The 19,409-nt window shown below is 46.8% G+C and overlaps 1 protein-coding gene across 1 annotated transcript; it reads left to right on the top strand.

Moving 5' to 3' along the window:
* Window positions 1-5,431: 5,431 nt before the first annotated feature.
* Window positions 5,432-17,424, top strand: NRN1L (neuritin 1 like). The gene is made up of 3 exons (XM_055000203.1): window positions 5,432-5,489; window positions 14,909-15,071; window positions 17,139-17,424. The coding sequence occupies exons 1-3, from the start codon at window positions 5,432-5,434 to the stop codon at window positions 17,422-17,424; spliced, it is 507 nt and encodes a 168-aa protein (XP_054856178.1).
* Window positions 17,425-19,409: the final 1,985 nt, after the last annotated feature.

Raw genomic sequence — 19,409 nt, 5'->3', positions numbered from 1 at the left:
GCATGAACTTGCCAGAGAGAGATTCCTTAAAAATGGCTACTGACACATTCAAACATTCCTGACGCCTTAAAATTAAGACCATTACTGAGTAGCCTTTGCAAAAGCTGCATTGTGGATGTGGCAACCTTTTCTTTAACTGTTATTTTTAATTCTTCAACTTTGCTATAGTGTGTGACCTATGGGCGGTTAAGCTGAATAAATTAACTAACTAGATCCTTATTTATGCCTATTGGATATATGTGACTACCAAAGAGCTAAGCTGAGGGTGTCAGTCCATATCTTTGTAATACTCTTGGTGGCTTGAGGAGCTCCATCTCTGTTAACCAGCTCTCAGCTGCTCTCAGAGTTCAAAGCCTTTTGGAGCATGTTCAATCCTTACCAAGCTGTTTGGAGGAGTTTCCCTCCCTCTTTTGTTCAGTCAATTGTCTTCATTCCTGGGGAGTTCCTTGTCAGTAAGCAACCTGGTTTTCTTTCCGATCGACCTGAGTCACATCCTCTTTACTATTAGATACATAGTGGTGGTGATGGTACCTGAACACATGTGATGCTGTCTTCTTCAGGGTCTCAGGCAAAGATCCTTCACTTCTCCTGCTACCTGATCCTTTACAACTGAAGATGCCGGGAACTGAACCTTGGGACTTTTTGCATGCCAAGAAGATGCTCTCTTAGTGAGCTACATCCCAATCTACCACCATCCTCCTCTGAAACATATTTCTGCTATTCACAGAAACAGAGCCCAAAGGGACCCAGCTACCCCTGCACTCTCACAGGGACTGCTGCTTTAATGTCAAGAAGAAGGCAACCCCCCCCCCCCAGACTCTTGGCCACTCTGGCCTGGAGGAAAATTCCTTCCTCACCCTCAAGTGGTGATCAGTATTACCAGGGGTCATTTCGTAGAAAAAGAGCAGGAGGAACTCATACCCTATTAGCATATGCCACGCCCCCTTGCCATCACCAGAAGTGTGTCATTGGCATAACTGATTTGCATGTGCCCCACCCCCTGACATCACCTATCCTGGCTGTTTTGGACCGAATCTTGGCCATTCAGGGCCGAAATTGGGCCCAAAATGGCAAAAGGGGCTGAAAATGGCTGACAAGGGGCCCCAAATGGTCAGGATTGGACCGCTGCTGAGCGGGAGAGTGATCCATCACCGGTCAAAGGTCCTGACGTGACCTCTTTGGGGAACTGCCGGAACTGCATTCCAGCGCATTCCCCCTCATAATGAGCCCTGAGCATTACCCTGGTCATATAAAAAAGGCCATGAGAGCCAGCGCCAGCTCATCCCTCCCTGCCGTCCCTCTCACAATCTGCCTAAATTCTTATGCTTGCAAACAATTTAAGCTTTCTTCACTTCACAGGCAGGGTTTTTCCTGTCTACGCATAAAGGTAGCAACGTTCCTTTTTCAAGCCCACAGAAAGGCAGCTTAAAGCTGTAGCATGGAATAGCCATTTTGGTAAATGCGAGGCAGTGGGGCGCGTTGGGGGATCCAGGCTCCCAGTGAGGCATGGGGCACCACACAGATACACTTTACCAAGCCCTGGGGTTAAGCACCCACTGCAAGTCCATTCCCGAGATACAGCCATTTTAGAAATGAAGCGCTTGATGCTTTTGTGCTGTGTGAGATTTTGTGAGTGGGATGCAACTAAACAGGCAAGCAGCTTCAAAGTCTGACTCAGACTTGAAGATAAAAGTGAGTACTGGGGCTATCCCTGACTTCCTCTCTGCTGGCATTTCCCATCTTGCTTTGCAAGCCTCAGCTGCTCTCGTGGTGGTCAAGCACTGACACCATGACTCAAGCTGCTTCCTAGAGCTTATGCTGTCCTTTCTACCCTGCACCCAAACAGCCCAGGAGGACAGAAGTCTGCACTCCTCTAGTGCTGCCCTTCTGAGCCTTCGAGAAAGAAGAGGCAGCTGTGGTGTCCGTCCTTCAAAAGTCTCCGTGAGCAAGGCTGTGGCAGCCAGCTGTTCAGAATGAGGCCCGCGCATTAGAGGGTCACATCTTACTCGCATTCCACCCATTGGGCTGCTGCTCCTGTTGCAACTCGAGATATCGAAAAGGGCTTTAGGGATTAAAGTATTCAGGAGGGAAATATCCCCTTCCCAGCTGGCTCTTGTGTGAAGGGTGGAGGGGGGCAGGGAATGAGTTGGGCCGCTTGATCTGTTCTGGCTGCATGCGAGGGGATGTGCATGGAGTATCAGGTGCCCATTTTCCTCTTCTCATCAGCCAAAGGTTTCTGAGCAGTTCTTTGTGTACAACTGCCTTGAAACTCTTCTCATCTGCACATGGGTCTTCTTTGCCCCTCCTGCACCCCCTGGTCTGTCTTTGCTTCTGTTGGCTAGTGTGAATAATACCTCTGATCCTGTTGCCTTTTGATACCATCTAATCCATCGGGAAGGGAGGGAAGGTGGCATGGTATAGCCCAATCTCATCAGATCTTGGAAGCCAAACAGGATCAGTGCCTGGATGGGCAACCACCAAGGAAGAAGACTCTGCAGAGGAAGGCAATGGCCAACCCCCTCTGCTTCTCATTTGCCTTGACAGCCTGTTGCTGGAGTCGCCATAAGTCGATTACGACTTGACAGCACATGCATACAATCCATTGGGACATCCTTTCTCTGAATCTCTTCTGTTTTGTCAGGGTCTCTTGCCATTTTGGTTTGTAGGCAGAACAGCGGATTGGTCTCTGCAAGAGGGTGCTCTGGGTCCCCGGGAATCAGTGGACTGGAACAGGCACAAAAACAAGATTGCAAAAGCATGAAATGTTTCAAACGGACAGTGAAAGAGTCCAGTTTTTAATACATTAAACAACTACCCTGCAAATAGATGCACAGAAGACAGAGAATAAATATAATTGTTAACAAATTATCGTCACCCTCTTTGTTTTCACTGCTGATTTTCTATTAATTCGGAGTCTGTAACACACATTCTAATGTGACACCCTCCACCTGCAATCTGGAGAGATGCGCTGTCCATTCTGGTCTCTTATTCTCTGCATTTGTGAATCAGGCATAAGACTTGCACTCATAATGCACAATAAAAATGCAGTGTTACCCAAACAGAATAACGCTTTATCAGGTTGTGCATCTTTGACTATGGACTGAATTTTTAATAAATGGCTTGGGAATATAAAATGGGCGCCTTAAGGTTATTTTTGGGAGGGACTGCAGCAAAGGTGCAGAACATAGCTACACAAATAATTACTTGACTGCGCATAACTAAATATCTAGCTTGTCCAGAGTTCTGTCTTCAAGAGCAGCCAGCCCTACGCTGTGGGCATCTCATTGTAGGCATGGCCACACCCTATTGGCTGTCCTCAGCAATCAGGTATTCTGCTCCTAGCCATAGAAGCATTATTTTAGCTCATCCCATCTAATATTTGGCTCATCATATCTAATGTTGATCAATGTGTTTTCCAACGTGTCTTCTACAGCTCCATCTGAATTGAGATCCATACCTCAATACGATTGCATGGATTACTTCCTCCTAGGATGGGGCTGTAGCTCAATGGTACAGCCTCTGCTTGGTGTGTAGAGGTCTCCAAGTGCAGTCTCTGTCAGGCCTTCAGCTTGTGGTTGACCCCATGTCCAAGGGTCTTTAGGTCTAGGTGTGGGTTTTGCTTCAAAAAGTTAGACAACTGTTGTCGTGTAGGAACTAGCTATGAGTGGCAAAGGGTCTCCAGGTGTTCAGGGAGAAAGGAACCTTTCCCAACACCAACAGGTGATCTGCTACCACTCCAGCAGTGACCACTTCCAGCCTTGGAAGAAAACCAACAGGACTGCAGCCTGAAACAATCTTCAAATGTTACAATTCATTGATAAAGCTGCTTTGGGATCGTTAATATTAGAATACATTTATAGCTTGTTTTGATGCAACTTAAACCTGGCACACTTTCCCCCCCTATCGTATTTTTATGCTGTCCTGGCTCTGAGGAGCCTACACGATTTTTCCTTTATCTCCCAACCAGCTTATGATGTAGGCAAGAAGGCTGAGACTGGCCCCAAATCCCCCAAGTGAGCTCCATGGCAGGATTAGAACTCAGGTCTTCCTACTCACTGTAACCACTAGACGCTGCTGCCCCCTTTTTATAACCCTCTTGAGACTCCAGTTGAGAATTGCTGCCTTTGGATTCCACAGGAGCAGCCAGGTCAGTCTGCTGCGGCAATGAACCATGTATTGGGGCGCAGCTTTTGTGCGTTGATGCCACAAGCGCCTCTGTCCGACATAAGGCAGCATGTTTCCCTGCCAGCTTTTAACTTCCAGGGATGCATCATCATCATCATCATCATCATCTTCTTCTTCTTTGAATACTTCTTATTTTATTGATAAGTTGAAAACCCCAATAAAAAGGGAAGAGAAAGAAGAGAGAAAAAGAACCAAAGTTAAAGAAAAAGAACAAAGAAAAATAATATGTATTTCCATTTTCCACTTTTTCTCTGCAACACCTATCACATCTTTACAAACATTATACTTATAGTTTTGATACCTCCAGAATTTATCCTTTAAATACTGCCCGTCTTCTGTTTAGTTTTCCCAAATTTATCTTCTTAGAAATCAAATCCACAAATCGTCAGTTTTTTTCCCTGTCTTGCAGAAAGTCAATAACGGGTTTCCAATTTACTATAAAAGTAGACAATGTTTTATCTCTGATCAGAGCTGTAAGTTTAGTCATCTCTGCTAACTCCATCGTTTTCACACTCCAGTCGTCCCTTGAAGGCAGTACTGTACCTTTCCATTTTTGCTGCCTTCTTCTGCTTTTTTTATTCCAAGCTTCGAGCCTGGAAAGCCGCTGCACTGCAGAGGTGGCATTTTAAGACTTTTGATGCGCCAAAAACTTCAGCTCGTGCGGGGGCTCGGGCACGGGCACGGGCACGGATCTGGCTAGTTTTTTGTGGGGGCGAGAGAGAGCCCTGTAAAGTGCGCGAGGGCCAGGGGAGGGCGGGGAGGGAACCGCTGCACCTCGGCCCAAGGCCCCTTTTTGCGCCTGGGGGAATTCTTGGAGATGTGGGGTGTGCGTAATGCCATAGCACAAGATCCAGGTCCAAGAGCACCTTAAGGGAGCGCCGACTCTCGAAAGCTCATACCTTGGAGATCTTTACGGTGCTACTGAACCCTTGCTCTTCCGACTGCAGCCCAACACGGCTACCCACCTGAAGCGAATGCCCTGGAGTCCACCTTCCCCAAACAGCCAAATGTTCTCCGGGGGAACTGATCTTTCTGGCGCAGGGATCAGCTGCAATCTCGGGAGATCGCCAGACACCCCCTGGAGGTTGGCAACGCTGCTCCCCTCTGCCCCATCAGGCCCTCCCGGGGCGGGGCGAGGAACTGGGGGCGGGGCGAGGGGGCGGGGCCTGGAGGCGCCGAGCTCTTTGGCTGCTCTGGGGCCGGCGGGCCGGCTGTGCACTGGGGCCGGGCGCGCGGGGCAGGCACCATGGGCTGCGGGGCGCTGCTGGCCGCCGCGGCGCTCTTGCTCCTGCGGCTGCATCTGGGTGAGTGGCCGCAGCTCGGCGCGGGCCGGGGAGGGAGAAGGGCCGCTGGAGTCGGGGGGTTACTTGCCGCAGCCGAGTCCTCGCCGATGGGATCGGGGTGCGTGGAGAAGAGAGACGCGCGGCTGTTGCGCACTGGCCGGGGAGGCGCGGCTGCGCTCCGGGCTGCTCGGGAAGGAAGCGCGCCTGTCCCTGCCGCTCCGGCGACGCTTTCCAGCGCGCCTCGGAGTTTCCCCGACGGACTTTGGCGAGGGGGAGAAGATCGCGCCTGTTGGCCAGGCGCCGGCTCTTCCCGAGCTCGGGTTGTCAACTCTGGGCTGGAGATTTAATGCCATAGAGTCCACCCTCTAAAGCAGCCGTTTTCTCCAGGGGGAACAGATCTGTGATGTCTGGAGATCAGTTGTAATTCCGAGAGATTTCCCGGCAACATCCGGAGATTGGCAACCCTAGCCGGAGCTGTGCCTGGGCTCCGGCTGCTTGCCGGCCAAGGCGCAGAGGTCTCTGCTGGCTGGCTTCCTTGCCCCTGGAGCCCCTGCGCGCCTCCAGCTCCTTCCTCCGGGTGGCAGAGGGAGAGGACCTCTGCTGCGGGTGGCAGTTGCAAAACGACAGTGGGTTGAGGGAGGAGAGGACACCGGCTTAACAAACTTCTTCTCAGGCGCCTTGACAGTGTAAGGTGTTTTGTGGGGAGAAAACTGAAATGTAGATAGTAACAAGGACCAACCAAAGTGGTACAAGACATGGGGGCAAGCTTTCCTGCTCAGCAGCAGTTCTCTTCATCAGGTTGGATGGGACCAGATCTGTCTTTTTAAAATGTTGTCACATTTAACCAAGGGCTCTGTTAAGTGGGACAACTTTCTACCTATGTTTTCTGTCCATTTGGTTGGTCTTCCTAAAAAGAGATGACAGGAATCTGGGTCTTGGTTTGGTCTTGGCATGGACCAATACAGTGGTACAATCTGTAAGAAAAAGGGCTTTCATACAACTGCTTGATCCTTTTAACCAACTGTTGGGCATCGAACCCTGTACCTTCTGCATGCCAAGCAGATAGTCTGTCCCTCAGCCACTTTCCCTTCCATGAAAAGATAAGCTGGTGATCAGCTCTTGTGGCCCTTTCTTATATGCCCATGGTAATGCCAGTCACCAGTCGGGTCAGGAAAGAATTTTCTTCCAAACCAGATTGGCTGAGGAATCTAGAGGGTTTTTGCCTTCCTCTGAGCATAGAACAGCTGTGTTGGGGGGGAGATTGCTGTGAATTTGCAGTATTGTGCAGGGGGCTGGACTAGATGACCCTTGGGGATCCCAGATCTGTTTCTAACCTACTAAGCGCTAAAAAATTTCCTTGTTTTGCATAATGAAGGACGTTCTCAAGTGGTCAAGTAGGGGCTATCTTCTTCCTCCTCTCTTCTCAGTGGCAATTTTAAGTCAATGTCTAACTAGTGAAACAGCAGTGATTCTATCTTAATCTAAAATGAGAGGGTGCGATGTTGCTTTGCTCACGCACACAAGTCCTATTTCTGGTGCTTAATCTCTAGACGGTTCATTCATACATGTAATAATCCCCTGATGCTACAGTCTACCAACGATAAACGTGAGGCATGCGAATCAGCGTGAGGTCTTGAGAGTTTTGTGCCATCCAAGCCCCTCATATGTAACGGGATCCCAATCCGTTAACCTGGCAGGTACAGACACGGAGTTCAGCATTGTTCCCTTGCCTGTCTTAGAAATGGAAATGATCTTTCCAGACCCAGAAAGACTTTGGCATGATTGTCACCATAATTTACTGTGCAAATCTGAACATGGTGCCTGCCAAGCAGGAGAATGCTGCTTTGGTGATGCCGTATCGAGCACTTCATAGGATTGTATATTTGGAGGAGTTCTTTTTGGAGAGTGGCATATTAAATACAACAGTCCTTTTGCTCTACCTGAGTTATTCACCTAGATGAAGATAATTGCTGAAATTATTTAGGAGAAGGGAGAGCAAAGAGGGATGCAGTTTCTTGCAGCTGTCAGATAAACTGAGAGGAGGCAAAGGGGTGAGAATAAAGTTTGGGAATAATACTTTTGGAGGATTGTATGATCCGAGTATGGCCCTTATTCACAATACACATTTATTCCCAAGGGGATGGTTATGCAGTTCTTTCCCCCAACCAACCTTGTTATAACAGCAACAGAGATGCTTAGAAGAGAACAAAAGCCCGAGATTTGGCAGGGACAAAAAATGAATGGGATGTGGCCTTGAACACGTATTGATGGTGCTGTCTTGCCTTTCTCTGCCAAACAGACTTGAGGTAGTTCTATGGGTGATAATCCTACTGGCATGTCTTACAGGGCAGTCATAAGAATTTTGAGAATGCAAAGTGGTTTGAACATTGAAAGATCTATATAATTGTGGAATATTGTATTCTAGGAGCAATGGGGAATTTGCTATAAGCGGGATTTTTTGATTGAATACATTTCTCCCCTCAGCACTGCCATATGGACAGCAAACACTCCAGGCTATGAGAAGCTGTATGAATTTGCAAGGGGAAAATTTGAGTCCTGAGTTGTCTTATTTTGTGTGGTTGTGCTTTGAGCATATCTGCATCTCAAACATATATGTTTTCTGTTGCTTTGAATGTCATGGCTTTGTCCAAGGAATTGTAGGTTGGTGAGACTGTAGAGAAATCTATGACAAAGACCCCCTGCCTTCTCCTCTTGCAGAATGCAATAACCTGGCTTTGGAGGAGAACTGTTAATTTTTAAAACCAGATTTTAGTCTGTGGCACAGACATGCCTTGAGTTTGCCAGAACAGGTAGGAAAAACTCTCAGACCCCCTTTAATGTTCAACATAAAGCTTTGAGCTTCTAATATCTTTCTTGTTTTTGGTCTGCTTGCCTGACTCTTCCGTCGTCGTTCCTCATAATCAGACCTGGGGAAGCAGAGAGAGCTCTCTTGACAGCATATCCTGGCCTCTTTGAAAATGGGCATTCTCCCAAGTGTTGCTCAGGAACTTGAATTAATAAATGGGTGCCAGCAAATAAAGAAAAGGCCTCTAAAGCAATCTCCAGTGTGAACCGTGTCCTTCCATCTTTGGCTGTATAAACCTGTGCTTTTGTTGTTGTTTGTTTTTCTCGGGAATAGATGCATAATTTAGGACAATACGTAGCCCTCCTGCCCCTGTCCACAACAAGGGTCTTTCTCTTATCTGCAAGTCAATGGGTGGTCCAGGCCCCAAAGTCAACAATTCTTCCTTCCTTCTTGGATGCTTTATGATGCCCAAGGACCATCAACTCAGGAGATATTTCTTGGCTGCTTTACAGCCACTACCCTGTCCATAGGAATGAACATGTACACAAACAGAATTTTTTTCCTCATAATCTATTCTTGATTCTTTTTGACCGGCAATGTCAGGGATTGAACTCTGGGACCCTCTGCATGCAAAGGCGATGGTCTGCCATTAAGCCATTCCCTGTACCAGTAAATATACATTAAGCTGCCTCCTACTGAGCCAGGCCATTGGTCAAAGCGAGTATTGTCTACTCAGACCGGCAGCAACTCTTCAGGGTCGATCTTTCATTTCACCTGCTACTGGTCCTTTTAACAGGAGATGCTGAAGATTGAGCATAGGACCTGAACGCAACCCATGTGGTGTTTTAATGCCACCCTTCCTTCAAGGAGTTCCAGGTGCCGTACATCTGTCTCCCTTCCTCAATTTATTCTTACAACAATCCTGTAAGGTACATCAGGTTGAGAGAGAGTAGCTGGGCCATGTGAGCTACGTGGTACAGTAGGGACATGAGCGTGGTTCTCCTAGATCATCGTACGGCACTTTAACCACTGCACCAAGCTGGCTTTCTATGCACTGTGCTAGACTATTAAGTTTAGAATTATTTGTGCTTTTCAGCTAGTGGGTAGCACATGCATAGGGATTGGAGGATTGCTGGACATGCTAATTGCTTGGCTCTGTAAGTTTTTTTGGGGGGGAATGACATGTAGGATACTTGCTAACTTAAGGACATCTGTGCATTTGGTGGAGGGCTAGTTTTGCTAATATTTTTGCTCGTGTGTATGGCTTGCACGGATGTTGGGGTAGCAAACATCCAGTGCAGTTGTTTGCTGCCCTTCCCCCCATAACTGATCACAGCTGTTTGCTTGCATGTACCTGTTTGTGTATTTAGTGACACAATTACCATCTGGAAGAAAGTAACTCTTCCCATTTACAAAACCTTCCCAACTCACCATCCCAAAGATAATTCTTGCAAATGACAATTTACAAATTCAGTCAATCAAAACAGAAGAATTGTAGGAAGGAGGAAAGAATCTATGCCTGGTGATCTCCCAGACGATCAAGATGATCCTTAACACACACACCCTCTCCACTACAGTTACTCTGCTCTGCAGCACAAACAGATCCAAACCTTCCCTAGGAGAATCTGTGGGAGGCAACTTGAGGAAAGCCAGAAGATTTTTATCATGGATGGATGATTTGTTGAATGTTTGCAGGCGTTTTTATTCCTCTTATGTATATTAAAAATGCAATAAAATGTTAAAAAAAAACCCTGCCGCAGCAGTTCCTGCTGAGATTAAGAGGTTGGAAGGGCATTTTGTGATTCTAAGAAGCTTTGTCCACAGAGAACTAAAAGATGTGTTTGAGTTCCTGGGTAGGTTACTGGGGAGAGAAAAATGGTGTGATTCCATCACAAAGCACAATAACATTTGCGTAGAAAAGACTCTGGTGTTGTCCTCCCCCAGGGGAAGTGTTTCAGACTTTCCCTGGCAAGTTTCACTGGCTAGATTTGGTATAACTCTTCATTCCCATCCTATATTGGGAACTTTGCACTTTAAATTGCCCTTCTATTCAGAATCCCCAGTGGATGTTTGCCTCTGCTTCTGAATCAGCAGTTTTCTGTTGGAATATTCTTTGCCTCCAAGCTCTTCCACAAGCCATCCGGTAGTATTTGAGGGTTGTGTGTGTGTGGGGGGGGGGGTGCTTTCATTTTTTAACTTTCCCCTCCCCTTTCAAGGTGCATCCAGTGGCTAGAGAAATGAGCTCAGGGCTTCAGGCTCTTCTATTGTGTGTTTGGAATCAAGTGCAAAATGCCACCAGCTAGATTTCGATCTGTTTAGTTTTTGCCTCTTTCAAATGCTTTTGTACTGTTCCTCTGTAAAAAGAATGCACTCAAAACATTCCCAAGTTTGCAGTCTGAAAAGGAAGCAATCTTCCCAAAGCACACCAAGCACTTTTCCTTTGGGGGAAGAGTTCAATTGGTGTGTATGTCTGGTATATTTTAACCGAATTACATTATTGTTGTCCTTCAGTCTGGAGTGGCCTCTGTGTTTCAGGGGCAGCTGTTTTTTCTGTTCTTCCTGATAAAGATCTCTGCATAGCTACAAAAGCCTACATTTTCCTTTGTCAATAAAAGTCAATGTTATTAAAAATGTCACGGGAGGCACCCGTGCTATGAACCTAGTTGAGGCAGAGAAGAGGCGACTTTCGCAACTGGCTGTGCAATCTGTCCTGGGAGTAAGCTCCATTGAATAGACCTGAGTAGCATTCTAAGTAGACCTGCTTCCATTTGCTTTGTTGTGTCAGAAGGTATTTGTGGTATGACATGCGTGGGACATGGTCGGTTTAAAGGGAAAGAGGGAGTCCTGCATGCAAAAAACATTCAGTTGGCATCCAGGTTATGAATTTTAATTCCTTGGCATTCCTTTTACGGATGGTGTCCGAGGAGGCCCTTTATCCTGAGTTAGCAGACGCAGAATCCTTGAGTTGAAATGTGACTTTCATTTGATTGATTTTAATGATAATCTTGTGGAAAGGCTACAGTGATTTGTGGCTGGCATATGGCTTGCCACCTGCAAGAATAGTGGGCATCCCATGCTGGGCTAGTGAGTAACCAGGCAAAGGTTGAAGCAGAGGCTCTGTCAAGGTGACAGTAAAGTGTATGCCAGTGACAAGTGGTTATCTGTTTATTTAAATATTTGTACTTCACCTTTCTTCTTGGCTCAAGGGTATGAACTGCATGTGCACCCTATGGGTAATGGGCTTCCCCTGTAAATCTTAGCTGTTTTTAAAAAAAAGACTTCTAGCCCTCATTGTTGCAGTGATAAAAGCTAGAAGGTGTTTTAAAAGGTTAGATAATGACAACTGTAAAAAGCCACAGATATTATGGTAATAAAATGCAGGTAAAATTTGCAAAGTTCTTTGCCCCATTTGCAGCTCACAGTGTAACACTCCCCACTCACAAGTGGCTTAACTTGGCATAGGGTTTCCAGGTCTTATCATGGTTGGCAACCGCCCACATTGCCTGCTACCTTATCCTTTTAGTTGAAGATGCTGGTGATTGAACCGGGGACCTTCTATGTGCCAAGCAGATCCTCTGTCACTGAACCACACTCCACTCTTTCGGTCTTGGGGTTAGGGTAGCAAGTTAAAATCTCCAGGCTGTCAGTTAGGCCACATATTGCAAGCCTGCTTGTAGTGAGTGACTACTGCATAGGTAAACTGGAGATGGAAAGCAATATTCTGGCATTGACTATTCAGCTACATTTTACATTTGATGTGTGGTTAATTTCCATGTTATTTTTGTGGGTCTAGAGATCATCCATTCCTTCAAAGCCACGTGATTGCGACTGCATACATTCACAGATGCTCTATGGAGCAATTCTTGTTGCTGTCAGAAAATACTACTACAAGTATTACAGTTTGGTGTCACCTCACTAAGAGCCAAGGTACAAGTGAGGTAAGCTGACAAGTGTCCAACCTGTGTAAGGCGTCACTTGTAGCTTGGATCTAAGTCCCATCCCATGAGTCTCAGGGTTTGAGAATGGGGGAAATTGTAGCTCGGGTTGCCAACTTCAGCTTGGGGGAAATTCCTGGAGATCTGGAGATGGTACCTAGGTGGAAAGAGTTTGGGGAGGGAACTCAGAAGGGATGGAATACCATTGAGTCCAGACTCGGAAGCCACCATTTCTTGCAAGAGGAAGTGATCTCCAATAGTGGAAATGAAATGCTAATTGTTTTTTGAGGCCAGTCCAAATTAGCTGTTTGGATCTCAGCCATAAACTAAAACCTTTTTCTTTTTTCTATTTTTCCTTTTTTTTGTTTGCAAATTACAGGAACCACAAAGCTTAAGTGTCTGAACATGCAGATTTTTTAAAAAAGAGAAACAATGATAATGCCAATCTTCAAATTAAGTGTAGATTTCCAGAAGCATATAAACGCGAACAGCCTAGACTGTCTTCCTTCCTTCAAATGTCAATGCTTACTCAGTATGGCCAGTTTCACAGTTTGCCAGACCTTGAAAATTTGGGTTTTTAGGAACATAACATTTTTTATTGTAATTTTTGTAACCATTAACAAACAGGCAGTTCTGTGAAAATGAGCACTGCGGAGGGTCTATCTACTCTGCAGAGGTTACCTAGTATGATGCCACCATGGTTTGCTTTGTAGGTGGCAGGTGCTTTTGTTCAGATTGTTGTACTGTTTGCACTCTCTGGGGCCATTCACTGGATTCTCTGTTTTGGTTTAGGGCAAAAATGGTGCCATGTTTGTTCTGCTGTGTGGGATATGAAATACTGCTGCCAGATATATAGACAATGCTGTCTTGGATAGAATGGGTATAAGGCAGATTCATGTGTATTCAACTTCTGCTAGAAAAGAGCTACACAGGTCACCGAGCTCATGCCTTTGAGTACTGGAAATGTGCTCTCTGTGAGACCTGAAAAGCCAAAGTACTGCCTATACGTTTCCAAGCCAGTTTGAAGAATCTTGAGGACTAGAAAACTCTGTCTCCTCTTCTTAACAGAGATTTGCAAGATGCTGAATTCTCCGCCCAGTACCAATTTCTCTGGTGTGCTTGTAGATGGCAGAATTCCATGACATACGTTGCCTTTGAACCAACTGCCATTTTTATTACTAAAAACCACAGTGCTTTCATATACACCCTGTATCTACCATCTTGGTGGCTGAAGGGAGAAAAAAAATGTAACTTTCAAATACTGAGGAAAGATGGTGCGTCTGTTAGGCCTGCGATGCTATCCACTGATCAGGGAGGGGGGGGGGGGACAGTGAGCTCAGAGGTGTACTGAAGGTGATGAAAAGCTGATGTTTTGGGATTATGGGTCTAGTCCTAATATTATCCCTGGCACCAACAGAAGGATTACGGGAATGGCTTCACTCTGGTGTTTTAATGGCTGCCTAATAGCTTGTGATGGTTGGCTTTGTAATGAGCTCAGCGTTGGGCTTTTCCGGAAGTCCTTTGTTGTTGGCCAAATCCCATCCTACTCCCTTTTGTCAAACTGTTATCTGGGAGACTTGCTAATCGATGTCTTGCTGGGTCCCCTGTTGGTTCTGAGGGGATTCCTTCATTCCTGGCCTGGCACATCTCATCCAGATTTTCCTCTTCCCGCTGTTCTGAAGAACTGGGCTGCTTGGGGAGGTGTTTGATCAGAGGGAACTCAGACGGCTCGTTTGAAATATTAATTGGTTTCCTCTTTTGCTGATGCTGAAACACCTTGTGGCGTTTCCCTGTCAGTGTTGCGTAGGCGAATATCATCCGCGAAGACTGAACCATCTTAGTTTTAATGGAGTATGGGCACCCCTGTGAGTGGGGCTGTTCACAGAATTATCATGCTTACTGGTTGGTCTGGCCAGTGTGTTGAGTGCATCCCTGTTAGTGTTGCCAGCTCCAGGTTGGGAAATTCCTGGAGATTTCAGGGGTGGAGCTTGGAGAGGGCAGGGAGGGACCTCAGTGTGGTATTATGCTATAGAGTCCACCCTCCAAAACATCTATTTTCTCCAGGGGAACCCATCTCCGTGGGCTGGTGATCAGTTTAATTCTGGGAGATCTCCATCAATCACCTGGACGTTAGTAACCCTGGTCGACCTGGATGCAAACTAGTGCTGTCAACCAATTAAAGAATTGCCAGCTGAATCAAGACTTGCCTTTTTAAAACCAATGCTAACACTTATTACTTACATAGTACTTGCAGTGTTCAAAGTGCTTCATGCACACGGTCTTGTCCTAATCTTTTACAACAGTCCTCTAAGCCAGGCGGTTGGTTTTTGTTATTCCCATATTAGCAATTGGAGGCTGAGAGGGAGAGTGCCTTGCCTGAAGGCATTGACTCCCTGTGTGACACCCAGCAATGAGTTTATTGGTAGCTGCTTGTTCCTTCCTTAAAATTAAAGGTTAGACCTCAAGTTCCTACACTCCATTGGATCAGGAGGGGCTTCAGAAGTCCTCAGGTTGCGTCATCTCTGGGTCTGGAGTCTCTGTTCAGAAATGGCTTCCTCTGTCAGGACAATGCTTGGGTTAGAACTGCCATGGTTAGACACCATCTGAACACTTCTTCATTCCTTCTTGCAAGGCCAAGGAAAAAGAGGTTGGCTGGAGCCAAAATAAGCTGAATTTCCTCATTTTTGTTCCCTTTGCAGCACTGTCAGAGGAGCCCCTCAGCATGGCTGGCCGGAAGTGCAACACCATCTACAAGGGCTTTGCCAATTGCCTGATCAGCCTTGGGGACAGTATGGCACAAAATGTTCAACAGCAGCAGGATGAAAGCAGCCAAGAATTGCAGGAGTTGGAGACTATTTGCAGGTAAGGGCAGAACTCTTCACTTCCAGGACACGGGTGAACCGTAATGTGGGCTTTAAAAATATCCACCACTGTGTTTTTTGGCAGATAATTTTGCATATCTAAAAATGCATACTTATAGCTGACTTTTTCACATTACTCCAGATATAGCCAGCATATGGATTCATGAAAGTAGATCCAAAGTGTCCTTCCATTCATGGAAAACAAACACACAGCTGTTACAACTTTTAAAAAAAACATATTTTAAACTATATTAAGTGTGATTCTCCCCCTCCCCCCTCCCTTGAGCAAATATTTGTTGAATTATTTTTGGTGTTTGAACTATTTTTAATCCTTTTTTTTTGTTGAAAAACCCATGATGTTTAGCAGATTTATAGACTGCTCTTTATTTCTTAAAAAAATCATGGAACATAGATTGGAATATTCATGCAGGATCACGCCAGAGGTGAAAAGTGATGGTAGACCTTCACAGTCACGTTCTCTGAGGGCTCGTCACAACCACTGATGCTTCCTCTTGTTAAATATTCTTCCAGTAAACTTGAGTTGAACCTTCAACTTCTGTTGAGTCAGCCCCTTGATAAAAATGGTCTACTCTAACTTGCAGTGGTTCTCCAGAAACTCAAGGCTGAGATCTTTCACACCACCTCCTATCTTATCAATGGAGATGGCAGGGATTGAATGTGGAACCTTCTTCGAGCCAAGCGAATGCTCTGCCACTGAGCTGCAGCCCATCCCCATGCTGAGAGTGAACTAGATGGGACTCTGATCTGGAGAGCCGGGTTTGATTCCCCACTCCTCCACCTGAAGCCAGCTGGGTGACCTTGGGCTAGTCACAGTTCTCTGGAGCTCTCTCAGCCCCACCCACCTCACAGGGTGATTATTGTTGTGGGGATAATAATGACACTTTGTAAACCGCTCTGAGTGGGCATTAAGTTGTCCTGAAGGGCGGTATATAAATCGAATGTTATTATTATTAGAACATATTTTATTATTCATGGTGTCTCACTTCCTAGCAGTACTCTGTACGTGGTGTAGAAGGAAAAACATAGTAGTTAGAGACTGTGGTTCAGTGGTCAAACAGGCAGAAGGTTCCAGATTCAGTCCTTGGTTTCTGCATTTTAAAGGAAGTGTTGGGGAAAGGGCTTGCTATACCTGAGACCCTGGAGGGGGCTACTGATTAGTAGAGAGATGGACCAACAGTCTGACACAGTGTAAAGCAACTTCATGTATGTTCATATGTGTTTAAGGCCACCAGAAGCTTCATACAGTTACCACGAGAAAAGTGTTTCCTTGTAAGAATATTGCAAGGTGGGCATAGCAGACCCAAAGATCAAGGTCAGATTGTGGTGAGGGGTGAGCGAAGAGAAACTGAAAGGCTTTGCTGTAAAGATGGTTTGCTTCAACCATGGAAAGGGAGAACACGTAGGAAGCGTCATGGGAGGGGATACACGAGAAGGAACCAAAAATGGATAATGGTTAACAAATGGTGACCCTTGAAAGGGGATTTGACCAGAGAGCGGGATGCTATTCCAGCCTCTAACAAGAGAAATAGGACACTGGAGACAAAAGTAAGATTTTTTTGTGACATCGAGCAGGAGAGAGAAGGAATATAAGAGAGAGAGAAATGGGGTGCAGGGAAGGGGATGTGATCTGGAATTGATTCAGTTGCCAGCGAGCAGAAGAAAAGGGCCACACCAGTGCAGAGTGCAGGAAGAGAAAGGCCTTGGGACCTATAGTTACAAATAATCTGTCTCTTCCTGGACTCTGGAATGGATTCAGACTCTTGAGAGTCCTGTACATGATAAAACTGGCCACACGATGACTGTAAGACAGAATCCTCCGTTTCTGATCTTGCCATTAAACATGGTATTCATGTGCTGCTGCCACACTTGAAGCAAGTAGAGGAGTGGAAATTCTGAGCATGGCTACATAATTGGATGGAGAATACTACCATAGACCCATGCAGACAGAATCCCATTTTTAGGAAGGGAAGGAAAACAAAGTGCTTCAATGAAGCATTGCCCAAGCACTAAATGTGTGCCCTGCTTACACGGATTCCCTCTTCTGCAGGTCCTGGGACGACTTCCACTCCTGCGCCAGCCAGGTACTGTCCAGGTGCCCTGATGAGGCAGCAGCCATCTGGGAGTCACTTCGGCAAGAGTCCCGGAAGTTCCAGTTCCAAGGAAACCTCCATGACCTGTGCAGTACGCGGGTCCAGCCGGCTGGCAACGGAAGAGCTTTGGATATGGACGAAACCAACAAGGAGACCTTGCGAGGGTCGGCCTGGCTCCCCCAGCCCAGCCTCTTGGGCAGCCTGACTCTTGTGGCTCTGTTTGCTTTGGCACCTTGGGCCTAGCCTAGGAGCGGGGGGAGGGGGAGGCCCTCCTCCCACACTGTCCGTCATAGTACAGACTGACAGCCTGGCACTGCTGTGTACCAGGAACTTGGTTGAGACTCAGAAGCGGTGTTTGATGGGTCTTGATCACAAGGGCAGCATGGCACACTGAGTGAAAGCAGCAGGGGGCTATGATTTTGCCCTCCCTCCATCTATCCTGGTCCTGGGTAGTGATAAAGGTGCTCCTTTTGGCTCTGTGCCACTCTGCAGCCTGCAGCTACCCTCAACAGTGCCCTGTCACCCGACCATGCATATTCCACCATCTTGCATACCTTCCTAGTTTTCCAGCCCTCCCTCCTCCTATACTGTTGCTCTTGGCCTAAGACACCTTCTCTAGATATGGTGTCTTAGAGCCACAGTCCCCTTATTGCCATGAAAACATCAGCTCAGCCTATTCTTTGCACCGTCCTTGGTGATTGCTGGTGGTGCCCCAGAGAGATCCAGAAGTGGTCGTGCCCGTGTGAAATGGCTTCAGCTATCTCTTTATATTGAAAAAGTCCTGCTGGATTCTCAGAGTAATACCAGGTGCAAGCCCAGACGTACTGTATGCACACCCACTTCTACAAAGGGGATACGTGTGTGTATTTGGCTAATTGCATGTGGTTCTTCTCTGCATTGCCTCTGGTATGCCCAAGAGGGGCTTGTTGTCAGACATCCCTATTTGTGACCATCAGGCATTCATTTGCTGGTCCTCCCTTTCCCCCCCCCTTCCATTTTGAAGGGTGCAGTTCCTTGAGTGGCACAGCCACACCAGTGGGTTTTTTAATGTTTGTGTGCCTGTGCACCTCCCCCCGCCAGTCCTCTAGAACATGTTCTTTACCCACTGGGCACAGTTAGCAGTGGAATTGGATTGCACAACAAACAATGACAGAACGATCCTCCATGATCCCTAACCTGGCCCATGTGCCACCACACTGGCTTCCCAGAGCAAGTGGTCTTCTATCCATGACCCTCGGGGTGGGGTGGGGTTCAGAGCCACACCCACTGTGTTGTGGGTTCCTGTAGAACTGCCTTTAATTTTTGCTGCTTTTTGAAGCATCTGTTGCCAGTGTGCAAGCATAAAGAACGAGGGTAGTGTGCCTCCTGCCTCCTCCTCCCTCTCCTCCTCTCCACACTAGCTGAGAGGTGCAGCAGAACGGTAAGCTTGCACAGTGGTGGAGAGGTTTCCTTTTTTAACACAGGCAGGTGCCAAGGCCACCCAAGTTTTTTTTTGGGGGGGGGGTGCCCCCTTCCATCCAATAGAGAAATCTAGAACAATCATTTTGTTTACTAGGCATTTAAATCGAACAATGTAAACAACAGGCTCTTCAAAAGGCCACATGCTATAGAAGACCTAGGGTTGCCAACTCCACGTTGAGAAATTCCTGGAGATCTGGGGGGGTGGAATCTGGGAACGGTGGAGTTTGGAAAGGCGAGGGAGCTCAGCAGGAATGTGAGGGCATAGGCCATCCTCTGAGGATGCCATTTTCCCCAGGGGAACTGAACTTTGTAGTCAACAGATCAGCTGTAATTCTGCAAGAACTCCAGGCACCACCTGCAGGGTGGCAACCAAAAGAATACCAGAATCAACCGATGTGTTTGTTCTAGGGGTCAGTTAATGCCAAGCTTTCTTTCAAGCCAGTAGGGCAGGCCCTTCTTGCCTGTTTGGTGACCCTCAAAATCTGGTGCCCTAGGCAACTGCTTAGGTTAGTGCTTGGGCCAACCGTGGCAGCTGCCCCTCCACGCAAAACTCTTTCTGCTTTCTTATCAGCACAAAGTGGACTGGGAGTCTCTCTACACAAGACGTCTTACACAGGGACGCTCAAGCGAAAGATCTTACATTTGTTCTCCCATTGTGGGTACACGTGCACTGCTAGGGTGAGAGAGTACACAGAAAGTAAGTCCCTTGAGCGTGTCCGTGTAAGATGTCTTGTGTAGCGAGACTCTGTGCCCCCAGCCTCCTGCCA

The sequence above is a fragment of the Eublepharis macularius genome, chromosome 16 (assembly GCF_028583425.1).
Source record: "Eublepharis macularius isolate TG4126 chromosome 16, MPM_Emac_v1.0, whole genome shotgun sequence".
Taxonomy (NCBI): Eukaryota; Metazoa; Chordata; class Lepidosauria; order Squamata; family Eublepharidae; genus Eublepharis; species Eublepharis macularius.
The sequence above is the reverse complement of the archived record's forward strand: the minus strand, read 5'-3'. Positions and strand labels throughout refer to the sequence as shown.